The sequence below is a fragment of the Hypomesus nipponensis genome, chromosome 27 (assembly GCF_054491055.1).
Source record: "Hypomesus nipponensis isolate SF chromosome 27, ASM5449105v1, whole genome shotgun sequence".
Taxonomy (NCBI): Eukaryota; Metazoa; Chordata; class Actinopteri; order Osmeriformes; family Osmeridae; genus Hypomesus; species Hypomesus nipponensis.
The window spans coordinates 6,676,097-6,691,211 of record NC_140387.1 but is presented as its reverse complement, the minus strand read 5'-3'; the positions used below and the strand labels follow the sequence as shown (position 1 = coordinate 6,691,211).

The window sequence follows — 15,115 nt, the reverse complement described above, 5'->3', positions numbered from 1 at the left end:
CCCCACCCTCCCCCTGCTCGTCGTTCCTTGTCTGGTTCTGAAAGCCCCTCGTACCCTCTGGTGGACAGACATGGAAGTGCAGCCTGGCCACAGCTTGGGTGTGGATCAGGCACACTATAAGGGGGCTGCTACTGTGTTACAAGGCAGCATGTGCCGGTTGTGTGTCTGTTCTGGCCTCTCTGAGGGCAAGGCTTGGGATGTTGCCCCCCCATATGGTGTTGGTCAACGCCATATGCCCTCATGACTAGTTTTTGTCCAATTAAATCTACTGCCTTGGCTGATAAGGCCCCATCCATAACCAATGTTGTAAGAAAGTACAAGCAGTTATTTACATTTAATTTTGGTTTTCATGTTTTATTTCCCGTTATGTTTTCAAGTCAGGTTTCTTTTGAACAGTTTTCTTAGAAAACAAAATGTCACTTCTAGTCACCATACATGTAATTCCTAAACAGTTTAACCTAACTAATACGTTCTAAATTGTCAAATATGTAATTGACAGTAGAAACAGATGTTTATCGCTCAGCTTACAATCAGTGAAATGACACCAATTTAGGAGGACCAATCCGAAAAAAAGCATCATCTTGTATTCTCCCCTTTGTAAAATGTATGGAGTTGAGCTCTAAAGCTTAATGTTGACAGAGATAGGTATCTCATGATGTATGAACAGAGACCTGGTATACACCAACATGCTCTCTGTCCTGTCTGTCTTAAGTCAGCTTTTGTGTCTGTGTGTTTTATAATATCCCAGACCAAAGGATCAGACCCATACAATGCTAACTGCCGAGAGCAACACCTGGTGACAGTTATCCTAGTGCCAAATACACCTACACATTGCCTCAAGTCTTAGAGTTTGCCTGACTGCCTGCCTTTCTGTCTTTCTTTGTATGTCTGTCTGTTTGTCTTTCCGGCTGTCTCTTTGCCTGCCTGACTACCTGTTTTGTCCGTATGTCAGTCAATGTATCAAAGGCCTTTAATGTTAATACACACACACACCAGACACAATCTCTTTTTCACCAATTTCCTATAGTAGACATTGTATTATTTGTTATGAAAGACCACGAGATTGCACAAATGGCTCTTAACTCCAACAACTTGCTTCAATCCATTCTCATCACGTGTGCCTGAGAGTAGAGATATGAGGCTGTCCATCTGGTCTTGTTTGAAGTATAACATGAATCTCCACCCCAAACTTAAATTCACAGCAGTACACACCTGAATGGAACATATCGATCTTAGTAAATACTGTACATGAACTGTACACAACAAACCGTATTTGACCCCATTTAAGTACACTACTAACAGTGTTTTTACCGTACATAAACAATATGTGAAAATGGTGTGCTAAACCAATATTGTTACTGTCATCTTTCTTTAAGGAATTGGTTTAATGTTGTTGTTTTGGTGTTGATTTGTGACAAAATGTGTGGAGGATCTTCCCGTTCTACAGCATCAAAATGGCTTAGCAAAAGTTAAGGAAGTAGATGTACAATAATACAATTTATGTATCCACGATTTCAAGGTAACAGTATTCAATACTTGTTATCCCGTGTTGATATATGTGTGCTCCCCTGTCATGGCCACAGGCACTAATATGATCAAAACTACAATAATAAGTGGACTCCTGGCAGTGTTACTGACTCAAGCCTGAAGCTTTTAGCCAATCACGGCCCCATATACGTGCTCCATCTCAGAGAATGTTGTACAAGGTCAAAACAAACTCAATCCACTGTATTTTCGTCTCTCAAACTGCCAGGTTCATTTTGCGATGCCAAGATGAAGTGAGACTTGGTGTGCGTGTAAAAGCATGCGTCACTGCCAGCCAACTCATCCGTAGTGTAGCTCTCCGGCCAAGTAAGGACAGGCGATGACTGTGGCTCCACTGATGCATGTCCATTGACAGTACAACACTTGACCGTACTTTCAGTCGTTCAATCTAAGCTACATGCACGGAGAGTCAAAGGCTTGGAGTTGGGTATTTGAGTCAATCAAGCCAAGAATTGTGCCAAACAGCTGTGCCATCATGAACCCATTTAGTCTGACATCCCTTCTCATACAGCAGAACATGATTTGGTATATATACATGTATATACTGTATACAGGTCATATCTGCAGTAGGCTGGCCCATGACAATGTCCGGCATAGATAAAAGCAAGTTGTATCTGTTGAATGTCACTTTAACACCTAAGGTTTGTCTACTGCTAAAAGTATGGAAACTTAAATGAAAACGATACCTTTACTGAATAATTTGAATTTTCAAATATGACAATCTTTGGAACCAAATTATGAGATTTCTTCCCTTTCTTGAATTGAAACAAAAGTCTTGCTCCTGTTTCTTCCCTGGTCTTATTCTTTTCAAGTATTTAACCCTTTGACAATTTCAGCAGTATTTTAGTGTTATTCCTGTGGTGTTGGGGCAAATGAATCGTGTAACTCATGAAAAGAAAATTTTTGAAATCGGTCTCAAATCCTTTCTGAAAGTTTACATTGTCTGGACGAGTCTCTTTGTGCCTGTAATGCTCTTTTGACCAACAATTCTGTCCGATCATTTGTAAAGATTGTGAGCTATTATAGTAGATATATTTAATGCATTAAAGAACATAAAGCAAAATATGATTTGAGTATAATGTGCCCAGGTTGAAATTAATTCAAGTACCTCCAAGAGCTTTTATTTTTGGAATATGTGTGTCCTGTGTATTGAGAAAAGAAAAGTTTAAATATTCCAATGCCTGCAATGAGTTTTGTGTGTGCACTAATGCCAGTCAGTCAGGTTGTTGCATATTTCAGTGCACCGTGAGCATGATCAACCTGGGAATGAGCTTTGAAATTGTTAATGTTTTTGATGCCTGTGGCTCTGACAGTATGGTGTTTACCCTAAAGAGCTCCAGTTAAGGCACAAGCTGAAGCTTTCGTGTCCAGTCAAGGTTGCTGCTGTCCTGTTGGGGCAATAAAAATAACTTGGCCTGGCTCCTAGAACTCAGTAGCCTTATGGACCAGCAGTACCTTTGAGTTTTGGTAACCAAAACACTGTCATCTGGAGACAAAACCATGTGGAAATGCGTTAATACCCGTCTGCTCGATCTCTTTAAATGGACTGAATGACATTTTGTGGCCAATGTAATTATTTAGTCTGTTTCATATAGACCCTTAATTCTTCTTCGTTTGGTACTGGCTTGGAGGTGTTGCATTGTGTGATAGACATGTGCTTGAATACAAATGTTTTTTTTTTTTCTCAGTTCATGTACTCCTTTCTTTTTTATTAAGTTAATAAAGTTGATGAAATCTTCTACTGTTGCTCTCTTAAATGATAAGATAAGCCAGTATAGACACTCGGTCATTTCGTTACTATTGTGTAAGGAATTAAGCAAAAGTGAAACCAACATATGCATGCATCCCCTCAAAACACGCACGTAGATGAATCTGCAAAGAATATTGTTTTACTAGCCTATCGCTGTAACGGCCATTTAGAGATACTTGCAAACTTAAGTTAGAGGTTTTCTGGCTTGTTTGTGAGCCATGACATACTGGTTGAAACTCCCCCAGAAACTTGTTTGAGCCGTACTGTTGCAAGATAGGGAGTGTGTTAGCATGCTTACGAAGCACATTTTATTTGCATAGAAAATAGAATTGCATTAAATATAAATTATCTTCATCATGTTGCATCCAGCTATCTGTTAGCATAAAATAACGTAATTCTGAGAAAAATGTTTGTATGTGAAGGTGCACCATCTAGTGGAGTAACTCGTATCACTAATCACATGACTGTCTCGAGGAAAGGAAAACAAGGAAGCACTTCACCGCTGTCACCATACCTGGTAAGTTCTAATTGGAAACCTAAGCTAAACAATATAGTTTTCACTTCCCCTAGTTGTCCTGCACATATAGTATCCAATAGTGCTGAGCTCACAACAATTTAGTAGGAATCCTCTGTCTCACGGAGAAATATTAGCAAATGTATGGTGCCAATAAAGTTATAGCTCTGGCTGATCGCATGCTAGCCGGATAGCTTTTTTTCTCTGCAACTAGTTGCACAGTAGGCTAACATCCAACTAATTAATAAAGATACACTTACGTAGGTCTGTACATTTGAAATGTTTTCTAAATACACAACGAATAGAATGAGATTTGTACATTTAAGGCATGCGTATGTTAGTGTTTACAGGGGTAAGAAGATGAGTTCAGCTGTGGAGCGAACGGAAGAACATCTCAGAGAATATCTCACATATCGTGGATTTACTAGTACGTTGAAGACCCTTGACGCAGAAGTCAAAGCCGACAAGGAAAAGGGATTCAGGGTATGTATAAGTGTAGCTTGTTCATCATTAGAGCTACCACTTACAGACATATTAGCAGTAGGCTAACGTTGCTACTACTGCAGTCAAGAATCGAACGTTAGCTGGCATGTTTAGTTGATAGTGGTGGCCCCAATCTAAACGTCTTTGATGATGCTGATGACACGTTTTTTCTTTGTCTAGGTGGACAAGATTATCGACCAGCTCCAGTTGTTTATTCAGAACTTTGACCTGACGGGACTGAAAGATTACTGGGGTTACCTGGACCGACGGTTGTTCTGCAGACTTGAGGACATCTACAGGCCCACCGTCAACAAACTGAGAACAAGCCTGTTCAGATACTATGTTGTTCATACCATTCAGGTGCGTGCAGAGACGTCTCACAAAAAGTCATATTATTTATTTCTTCTTCTAGATTTCAACTTACACTCATTCCACACACATGACCGCAGATGGTTGCATAATAGCGAGGGAGTTTTTAACGCTTGTGTGTCCTGTGTGTTTTTTCTTCTTCTTCCGTTTCCTTCCACAGTCGAAAAACCTAGAGAGAACTCAGGAGTTTTTCCTAAAGCAGGCACCAGAGCTGCAGGGACAGCCAGAATGGCGAGATTGGTTCATCCTGCCATTTATACCCTCCCCTGAGACCAATCCTGCATTCTCGTCATACTTCTCCCGCCAGTGGGCAGATACCTTCCTGGTGTCGCTGCACAACTTCCTCAGTGTTCTCTTCCAGTGCATGCATATCCTTCTGTTTTGGGCAAGGCTTAAAAAAAAAAACTGTGTGAAAACGTTCTACTTTTTGTCAATTTCTGCACTCGAACGTGTGTACAATTATGTACATGTGTAATGCATATGGTATAGAATCTCTTCCAGATCTTGTTGAGTCTCTGCAAATGAGACAAACTATCTAAAACTGTTAATCCCAATTAGCAGAAGTGACTTCATTATCATATGATATCTTGCAAGAATATCACATTTTTGGGGGGTTGTCAAGCAGAAAAAGACAAATCTGAAATCTTGTAGTTCAGAATGTTCCGTTAAGTGGGCTCCTTGACAGAAACACCCCAGCCAGTGCTGCTGTGTTTCGACTTTGAAGTCCAGAGAACCACCAGCCTGCTGGAGGAGAACGAGCAGCTAAGGCAAAGGGTGAGCGTGGCCTTCTGAGAACGTGTCTGAATAGCTGCTGTCAGCCACGTTCCCATGGTGACTCAAGCCTCCCCTGTCTTCTCATCTGTGCTTCCAGCTGTTTGCCCTGCAAGGAGAAGCCCGCTACAGGAAGGAGGACGAAGAGATGGTGCATCACAAACTCCCCCCCTACGTGCAAAACATGGATCGACTCGGCGACACTGAGCTGTGAGGACTGACTTTGAGAGAGCAATGAACCTCTTTTTTTTGGGGGGGGTGGGGGGGTGGGGTAGTGCAGGGATGGGAGAGAACTTTGTAAGATATCTGAGGGGGACGGGGGGACGGGGACGTTTCTGTTTTGTATTTTATTAATGTCACACATTACTGTAGATGGACTAACTTATTGTTAATATATTATTTATACTGTTTTTAAACGTGTGCTATAACCTATGGATGAGGACAATGAATAAACAATTCACTTGAATTGTTGTGTTTTTCACCAATATCCCTTTGCTTCAGTCCCCTGTTAATGTCTCTGTGTCTGAGAGATGCACAACTCTAGTATTCTGCTGTGCCTAGGGACACTATGACCTTTATTCAGTCCAGATATCGCCACCTAAATTTGATATGTCTTCTCCGCTCCAGGAGACTAAACTCCCGGAGATAGCAGTGCAGTGCTCCTTTTGAAAAGGAGGTGACATTAGGAAAGAAATGAGGAAGTGCTTTGGAAATGAGACGGCCTTGAGAGACCATCACACAGTTTCACTGAGCACAAGTTTCACCGAGAGACATTGAAATAAAAGGAAACACAACAGGATTTGCTTCAGACATTCAGCCAAAACAATGAGACATCTTGTAAACACACACTGCCTTACTCTAATACTCAATAGACCTATTGCAAAACAAGTTTCAGCTAAAGGTAGGAGAAACTTACAATTAATTAGTAAAGTCACTGCAAAATACAGTATATGCTTTCGTTTTTCTCTCTTAAAGAATGAAGAAAGGAAGGACATGCAAAACTTTACCTTTTCCCCACTTTCCTGGCTTCACTAAAATTGGCTTCAGTTAGTAGATGGAAAAAGGTCGCTTTGTCTCTTGAGGGTAAATGTAATTATCACAATGTCTGCAGGCAGACCAGGGCTTAGAGATGTAGCATTATGAGATTCGTTTAGTATGAACCTAATATAAGGTTGTAAGTATCTCATCTGTGTGCTATTTTCTCACAGGGACCTGGTGTCCAGCCAGCGCACGGTCAACTTGACTACAACAGCGCCTTCCCGCAACTTCTTCTACACATTCCTGCCCCAGGGGAGACGTGCACCTGGCAAGACGCCTCAAGGGGCTGGGTCCTCGCCAACACAGGCTTCCCTCGGAAGAAAGGACACCACAGCCAATCAAGTGAGACCATATGTTGGCCTGGTAATTGAGAAGCTCTTGTTTTTCTGGGAACGTCCCCTGAGAGGCTAACTTGTTTATCCTCAGGGTTGCATTCGAAGGGGCTAAGCAGTTGCCATGGAAATTTCTAGGAGGGAGTTTTTTTCTTCGGCTGCTTTCGACAGCTCAAGTTGGTTTTGTGTTCTTGGGTCTCGTTTCAGGCTGCAAAGCCGAAGGAGCCAGGAGTCTTTAAGGACTCCAAGCCAGTGTCTTGCCCTGTTGGGAGCGCCGAAGTCCCGGCGCCCCACACCCGACAAAAAAGGCACCAGGTTCATGAGAAGGAGAGGAAGGAGCTGTTCTCCAAACCCCTTCCTCAGGTTTGGGCTACCGATAATCCGATCCAAGTTCTTGCTCTATCGGGTGACCCTGACCTTTTAGCAACACTTCAGATGTCCGGATGTATTAAACAGCCCTTCGAATGGGGTCCTTTCGTAGATGACTGAGAAGAGAGGGGAGAGCTTGGATATGGAGCCCCAGCCTGAGGGCCAATGCGAGGCCTCGGACTCCCCCCCTGGCCAGGCTCGCGTGAGCGGGGAAGGTTTGGCCCCGGAGCAGCCCTTCATCAAGCTGAGCCAGGAGGAATACGGCGAGCACCACTCCTCCATCATGCACTGCAGGTGAGACCGTCGACGTTTCTGGAATATTCCCGAACCTTCTGGAATCGGAATGCCTTTGAATGTAAACGTCCGTTCCCCCTTGCCACCTTCTCAGGGTGGACTGCTCAGGCCGGAGGGTGGCCAGCCTGGATGTGGACGGAGTCATCAAGGTGTGGTCCTTCAACCCCATCATGCAGACCAAGGCCACCATCATGTCCAAATCCCCCCTGCTGTCCCTGGAGTGGGCCACCAAACCAGACAGGCTGGTACGAACGACCTGAACATTGCTAGTATCCGCGGGTTCATCATTTGGATTTGCATTCCCAGGGAATGGAATTTGTGTTTTTTCTTGGGGTCTTTGGCTCCGTTCGCTTAACACATCTCCACGTTTGGTCCTCAGCTGTTACTGGGAAGTGGCGTGGGCACCGTGAGGCTGTATGACACCGATGCCAAGAAGAACCTGTACGAGATGACCATCGACGACACCCACCCGCGGTGAGCTGACACAGGGTCCGCATATTGAGTCTCTCCATGTACTCTATCAAGCTTAGTGTCTCAAGCCACTTGTGTGTGTGTGTGTGTCTCCAGGATCCTGTCGCTGGCCTGCAGCCCCAGCGGCACCTCCTTCGTATGCTCCGCCGCCGCCCCCACCGGTACCGGGCGATCCGGGAGCGTGACGGAGACGGTGACCCGCCTCCCGTTTCCGGTGTCGGGCCAGCTGCTGCTCTGGGACACCAAGACCGTCAAACCCCAGGTTAGACTCCCTTGCATCTCACGTGATCCCATGATCTTCTCTGAAGACTGTGTCCATGGAACTGTGTAAAGTGGAGCAACCAGACAACAGCATTACGACGTTCAGGCAATCCTATCTGCTGCGTTCCCCCCCCCCAGCTCCAGTTCTCCCTGGAGCCGGGACCTGTGGCCGTCAACTGCACGGCTTTCAACCACAACGGAAACCTGCTGGTCACGGGCGCGGCCGACGGAGTCATCCGACTGTTTGGTGAGCTGTCCCGCGGATCTTTTCACAGATACGGATCTTTTCACAGATACGGTTGCATGCGGGTAATAGATAATAAGGGTGTCAGACGGCTGAGCGGTTAGGGAATCTGGCCACCAATCAGAAGGTTACTGGTTCGATTCCCGGCCGTGCCAAAATGACGTTGTGTCCCTGGGCAAGGCACTTCACCCTACTTGCCTCGGGGGAATGTCCCTGTACTTACTGTAGGTCGCTCTGGATAAGACCGTCTGCTGACTGACGAAATGTAATGTAAACGTAATAATAATTACAAATGGAAACGACGGACGAGGTCGCCCGACCGCGTCGTCGACTGAGAGATGAACGCGCTCTCTCTCCCGCAGACATGCAGCGCTACGAGTGCGCCATGAGCTGGAGGGCCCACGATGGGGAAGTGTACAGCGTCGAGTTCAGCTACGACGAGAACACCGTCATCAGTATCGGGGAGGATGGCAAGGTGAGGCCTGCGGACCGACTAGAACAAGGACGCACATAGGTCACAGTCCCCAAGTCGTTTCAGAGGTTGCACGTTACAGCTGGTGAAATTCTGTCTCTTTTTGGGGGGGGGTCTCCGTCTCGATATTGTGTCCCAAAAAAAACCTTGTCCGCCTTTTCGTTCCAGTTCGTTCAGTGGAACATCCATCGGTGCGGGGTGAAGCAGTCGGATCACTCCCTGCCTCAGGATGCTACGGGGCCCTTCGTCCTGTCGGGGTACAGCGGGTATAGGCAGGTGCAGGTGCCCCGAGGACGCCTGTTCGCCTTCGACTCCGAGGGCCAGCACGTCCTCACCTGCTCCAACAACGGGGGGATCATCCACAGGGTAACCATCCGCATCCGTCGACGCTTCTTTGCCGGCTTTCCGGTGTCGGAGCGGAGGATGAAATCTCACCCGCGACATCAAATTTATTTGTATAGCCCTTTTTACACGCAAGCATGTCACAGAGGGCTTCACATACGCCCATAGAACTGCCCCTCAACCAACCTAAACCCTCAACATCACACATGGGAATACCCCAGAACTGAACTGTAGTACTGTGTTTGACTTCTATCCTTCTGTGATCTGTGGTCTGTTGTTCTCCCCCTAGCTCAACAGCGGCGATGGCAAACTGGAGACTGTCCTGCCCCTGGGCGGGCACAAGGCGCCGGTGGTCACGGTTGATTGGTGCACGGCCATGGACTGTGGCACCTGCCTCACCGCCTCCATGGACGGCAAGATCAAACTGAGCACGCTCCTGGCTCAGAAGTCCTGATGGGCCTGGAATTAGCGCTAGCAAGTAGCATGTGATACCTGCAGTAGCAAATGGACCACATTGAGGACACATTCCAGACAGATGCAGGCATTCAGCCAGTGGCTGCCTTTAGATTAGACAGATATCATACTGTAACAATTGTTACATTTGAATGATGTTACACACCTATGATGAATTATGAGATCGGGCCTGAATGTGCCTTGTGTCCTGTAGTCTGAGCCAATTAAGATGAGCATAGTTAGGAAATGGCTCCAATACGCTAATGGTCATTTGGATGAATCTGATACTGACGGCTGACTGACTGATGTTGAACAGATCTAGACACATGCAACCAGGACACACATGGCCACCTATATGATGTCACAACATGGATAGAATCTCATTAAGCAACATCTCTTTATTTGTATATAATACTGTGAAAGTATGTGAATGTTATAAGCATGCGGGCAACACTTTAGAATAGCTTTTAATATTACAATAAACAATTGTAAATAACCATCAAATACACATACATACTTATTCTGGTTTTATGGCACCGTAGAATGCAAGGCACAGAAGGATTTGATCTTTGGGCACAGAATTACCGAGATGTGTCCATTTTACCCCGATGTCCCCAACCTCTAACTCAAGTATAAGATCTGGACATTCAGTCCCGTTTTGTGCTTCAATTCTATGCATATACATATTTCATCAAAAATAAATAAAACAACAGCAGCCAAGTCCTTTAGGAAGCATTTCCTTCTGGAGTGTTCTTCTCATGATGGTCCTCCACAAGACTTTTCAGTCTCCCAAGATGATGCAGGGCCCTAGGAAATCAGAAGAAGGTCACTGGGCAGTGTATGGGATGTCGTACATTCTATAGAAGCCGAGAAAGCGATAGACTTGTCAGTGGGTGCCCTTTCTTGCAGCTTTCATGAAGTACCTCTGTAATGACTGTCCGCCAGGCGCTGTGTCGTAGCCCTCCATCTCGGTCCAAGTGATCTGGAAAACAAACATGGTACATGTTTACAAAGAGGGGGCCCAATTGTAGACCGTTACGATAGCGACGATAGTTCGACGTTTTCCTGACGTTCACCTGTGCGGTTTCAGCGTTGCTGTCCATGTTTGTATCCATCCACCCACCCACTGTGTGCCTGGTGTCCGACACGGCTGTGTCTGGTCCCTGGTCCACTGAAGGCTGGGAGACCTGCTGCTCTACGGCCTGCAGGCTGAACAGCATCTGCTTCAGGGCCTCCACGGGACCAGGGGCTTTCCTGCTGCTGTAGCCCGAGGAGCAGGAGCCCTTAGCCTGGACAGTACAGGATAGGGAAGGGGGAGAAGGGAGGTCAGGATTTCGAATACGGTATCGAATACGATCTGTTCATTCCGATTCATTCATTCTCGAGTTAGAATCATGTGAGGAAAGGAAAATTCAATCTGAATACTGTGGATGATTGAAAAAACAATACAACCTCCTCGTTTCCGTCATTGAAAGTCTTTTCGGCAATAGCTGGACTTTCAGCTCCCCCTACTGGCACTGGTGATTTACTGCATGCGAAGTAATACATAAACAGTGGAATATATCACTTGTATTTAAACCTTGGGTGGTCCATCCTTCACATACTCGTTTTTGAATATAGTATGAAAAAGTGTTCTTCAATGGTCAATTCAAACGAGGCTAGCCGCTACAAAGACACAACAACAAGCCTCGATGTCCTCTCTCAAATGATTATGCTCAAGTGTCCTCTCACAACGTCACAGTAGGGTTGTCCCAGGAGCGGTCCACCTCCAGGCTGTCATCGCTGCTGTCGGGTCGGTCCACGTCGGGCTGCGGGGGGCAGCTCAGACCCAGAGAGGGCGAGCTCAGTGCCGTCTCGGCCTTCAGGATCAACCTCTCCAATTTGTCGTCTAAGAAGAAAACACGCAGAGCTATCACCTCAATAACTGTCACCCTGGAGCTCTGAGGCCTTCTGGGTCTGGGTTGAGCTGTCTGTGTTTAGGGGATTCGGCGTTAGGAGATAAGCCTGGGTTATTCTGGAGGGGCAATCGTGTCAAATGTGATGTTCTACTAACCACGGAATAGATGATCCATTTTCCTGCAGTCGCCCTCAGCCGTCTGGCTCAGTTGTTCAGCAAACAGCTGCCTGGGCGCCCTGGGACGGGCCTCCCCTTTGAAAGGAGAAGCCGTCGGGTCTCCTTGCAGGTCACCGGAATCACTGCTCGCTCCGGAATGGCCGACGCTATCCATCTGCAGCTTCTCATACGAGGCCTCCAGTTCCCCCAGCCAGTAGGGCACTTGAGGAGAGCGGGGTCGAGTCTGGCTGCTTGTCGGGGTCTTCTTATAGGAGGACTTATGGGTGGGGGTGTCTATGGGAAGTCCGCACTCCTGAATCCAGGCGGGGTACTTTGTGTCGGGGATACTGGTGATGCCAGACATGTCCATGTCAGCCTTCTGGCTGGTCATCCAGCGGGGGTAATGGTGGGGAGAGGCTGGATCCCTCCCTGATGTCTGGTTGAGGCCTTGACGATGGGTTGGTTGGCTGCTTTTCAGACCGAGGCCTGTTGAAGTTTCAGGCGTTGGGGCTTGTTTTGCTTGTTGCCTAGGCCGGAGGAGATTGTAACGGGCAGAGTGTTGGGCACAAGCTATGTCTGTGCTGTTTTGTCTGGGTCTATGCCGATTGGAGGAATTGGGGTGGGCGTGCTGGCTCAGACAGTAGCTTCCAGACTGCCCACCTGACTGGGAGAGGAAGGCTGAGGTGCGTGTGATGGGTAAGGAGCCGTTACAGGGTAGGACCAGTAGGTCGTCAGTGGTCACACTGAGGCTGTCTGTATCTTGGCGATGGACCCTCACTGGGAGAGTCAGGAAGTCCAGTTCCTTGTCTGTCAGCTGCTCTTGAAGAACTGCAACAGCAACACACAAACCACAGAAGACATGAGTGCGTTCAGTTAGCTAGCTTGCTAAAATGTACTCGTGATGTACAGATCATATAGAATGTACGTGTATGTACAGAAAAATATAGGTTTTTGTTTTACTACCAAGAGGCTGTGATACTCACCATCTTTATTTCTGACTCTACTTCGGGTAGGAAAAGAGCTAGTGGACCGATCTGTCAGCAACTGAATTCTCGTTGGAGATTTTTTTAGCTCACTCCTTTCAAAGTCTGCGATGTAAGCATCCAGTGCCGCAGACGCAGATTCAAAATCCTTGTCCCTGTATCTGACGGTGAACAGCGGCTCGGGGTGTAAGCTACTTCGCAGATGTCCAGAGCTCGCCAGAAGAGAGGTGACAGTTGACTCAGGAGAGTTAAGTTCCTGTGAACTCATCCTGTCACCGAACATACTGTGAAGGCAAAAATGACTATAATAGTTAAAACATGATTCCGGCCGTCACTAGACAGATACAGTAACTCTACATTTCCTATATATTTAAACAACGACAACTGGCTATATTTTGCTAACTAGCTCGCTAGCCTAGCTACAGTCGCGTCGTCAAGTATAAACAAAGTGATTCTACCAACTACAGAGCTTGTAGCAATCTATGAATTCAAGTGTCCCGGGTGGAGTTACTGCCTATATGCAGGTCTAAGATCGGTTTGCACTAGTCAAATTCTTAACGAGTTAGATCAGGCTCGACGAAACAACTGACTCAGGATCAACTTCCATGAGCAATGATATACAGCGTCGGCCTAGTAAATTTGATGGCCAAATGAAAACTAACCACATGTTTTCATGCAGGGCCTGGTCAAATGTAGGGTTTTACCCAAAAGACAGATTCACATACAGCCCCATTCTGCTAAAGAACATTGGCCAACAAGAAATATCAGATAACACTCGTTTAGAATGTAAAGTAGATTTCTTAAAATGGGTTGAATTTGACTACATTTCATGAATGGTGAACAGGGTGAATAAGGACAGTGTTATTGTAAGCTGTGGTGGCAAAATAGCTGCTTTCAATACAAGTACTGAAACTGTGGTATGCTAAGCTTGGTATATTAAAATATGAAAAGGACAAAAGAACTATAAATTCTGAATATCCAAGGTATCCTCCAATTGATATGCTTCGTTTTTTGTCTCTCTAATCAATACAGGCAGTTCTGTTTCCCTCTCTCCTCCCCAGCCCAGCAGGAACAATAAGCAGCATGGGGGCTCACTGTTGTCTCTGCGCTAGGGGTTCACTCTCCTATTGTCACCGCTTTTGATGTTCCTCAATGGAGGAAAGAAACGGCCGTTTTGGCTGGCCTCTAACAAGGAGCAACTAGGAGGGAGGATAGGGACAGAGGGAGAATGGGTGGATTATGGGGTTTGCACAAGGAGTTTAGATCGTGTGCCTGCACTGAACATGATCTTCTACTAATACATTTTCCTAACCTGTTTGTATATTGGTTATTGCTACGAGTTCACACCTATTGAAGCATTGAATCCAAGCGTCACCTAAAAAAAATCACTCTTGGTCCAGGAGGTTTTTGAAAGATGTCATATTTTTGTACCAGGTACTGTCGGGGCACTGAGGCAGATAGCACAGCGCAGATAGCAATTTTCAAGTACTCATAAATGAGATGTGGCAAGGCCAAATAAGGTCTTCTAGGAACACATTAACAGTGCGTCTAACATTGTGATTAACAGCAGGCATCAGTTTAACAACTAGCCCTCACAGTTCCGTGGGCGGATAGTGAATGTGAAAGTAAGCAGTGAGTTTGGCCCCAGGATTTGCCACTCTATTGGAAACCTCTAACAAGCCGAGAACATGTTGAATTATCATGTGTTATACACTGCAAACTTACAAAGTCTGTGAAGTAGGTTACTGAAATATAATCAATGAGCTTCTTCAGCCTATAGTGTCTCGAGTTCACTACATCTCAGGGAGCAGGTTGGGTTTCACTTAAAATATGTTTTGGGTGTGTAGAAGAGCAAGCTATTTTGAGACGAGATGATGGCATGATGGCATGACATTTCCGCATATCCATTTTATGGATCTGTTTTGTAAAAATCCTAATATTGAGGTACCCTACCTTACTACATACAACATATAGGCTATCAAATAAAAATGATGCTGGCAAAAGTTTGTTTGTGTTATCTGTCATGTGTTATCCATTTTGTAAAGTCTTTGTGGAATTAACTTTATGACTCTCCATTCAGTTTCAGTGCAGCTAAAACTTTTGATAGTTGCCAAGGGGTCTTTGGTTGGATGCAATCTTTTTGGGTTATGTTGGTTCAACTGATTTTTCAGGACGAACAACCTCTCAAGTGAAATTATCATGAGTAGGTACGACTATTAGATATCCCTGGGTTCCATACGTTGCCAAAATGAGTATTTTATCTGTGGTCGTAATGTTTAAATAAATTACTGTAATGCTTTTTGTGGCTAATTTCGTGGCTAAATGTAAAAGCTATTAGACGTTCAGAGTATATACATCACTGGAACTGAAT

At 45.6% G+C, this 15,115-nt stretch overlaps 2 protein-coding genes across 4 annotated transcripts; one reads left to right on the top strand and one right to left on the bottom strand.

Moving 5' to 3' along the window:
* The first annotated feature begins 3,705 nt into the window (after positions 1-3,705).
* wdr91 (WD repeat domain 91) lies at positions 3,706-10,013 on the top strand. Of its 2 annotated transcripts, none has more exons than XM_084693957.1 (16): positions 3,706-3,812; positions 4,151-4,292; positions 4,473-4,652; positions 4,822-5,029; positions 5,353-5,435; positions 5,533-5,642; positions 6,641-6,812; positions 7,010-7,165; positions 7,284-7,465; positions 7,560-7,710; positions 7,845-7,939; positions 8,033-8,198; positions 8,336-8,444; positions 8,804-8,916; positions 9,082-9,279; positions 9,545-10,013. In XM_084693957.1, the coding sequence occupies exons 2-16, from the start codon at positions 4,170-4,172 to the stop codon at positions 9,707-9,709; spliced, it is 2,211 nt and encodes a 736-aa protein (XP_084550083.1). In that variant the 5' UTR covers positions 3,706-3,812; positions 4,151-4,169; the 3' UTR covers positions 9,710-10,013. The 2 variants fall into 2 exon arrangements, with proteins under 2 accessions (XP_084550083.1, XP_084550082.1); XM_084693956.1 differs by having other exon boundaries at positions 6,641-6,833.
* Positions 10,014-10,157: 144 nt separating this feature from the next.
* c27h18orf54 (chromosome 27 C18orf54 homolog) lies at positions 10,158-13,363 on the bottom strand. Of its 2 annotated transcripts, XM_084693959.1 has the most exons (8): positions 13,203-13,363; positions 12,745-13,028; positions 11,762-12,589; positions 11,440-11,596; positions 11,161-11,236; positions 10,785-10,997; positions 10,632-10,690; positions 10,158-10,515 (listed from the first exon to the last, which is right to left on the bottom strand). In XM_084693959.1, exons 2-8 carry the CDS (start codon positions 13,025-13,027, stop codon positions 10,434-10,436), a joined length of 1,698 nt encoding a protein of 565 aa, XP_084550085.1. In that variant the 5' UTR covers position 13,028; positions 13,203-13,363; the 3' UTR covers positions 10,158-10,433. The 2 variants fall into 2 exon arrangements, with proteins under 2 accessions (XP_084550085.1, XP_084550084.1); XM_084693958.1 differs by having other exon boundaries at positions 12,745-13,363.
* Between the last annotated feature and the right edge of the window lie 1,752 nt (positions 13,364-15,115).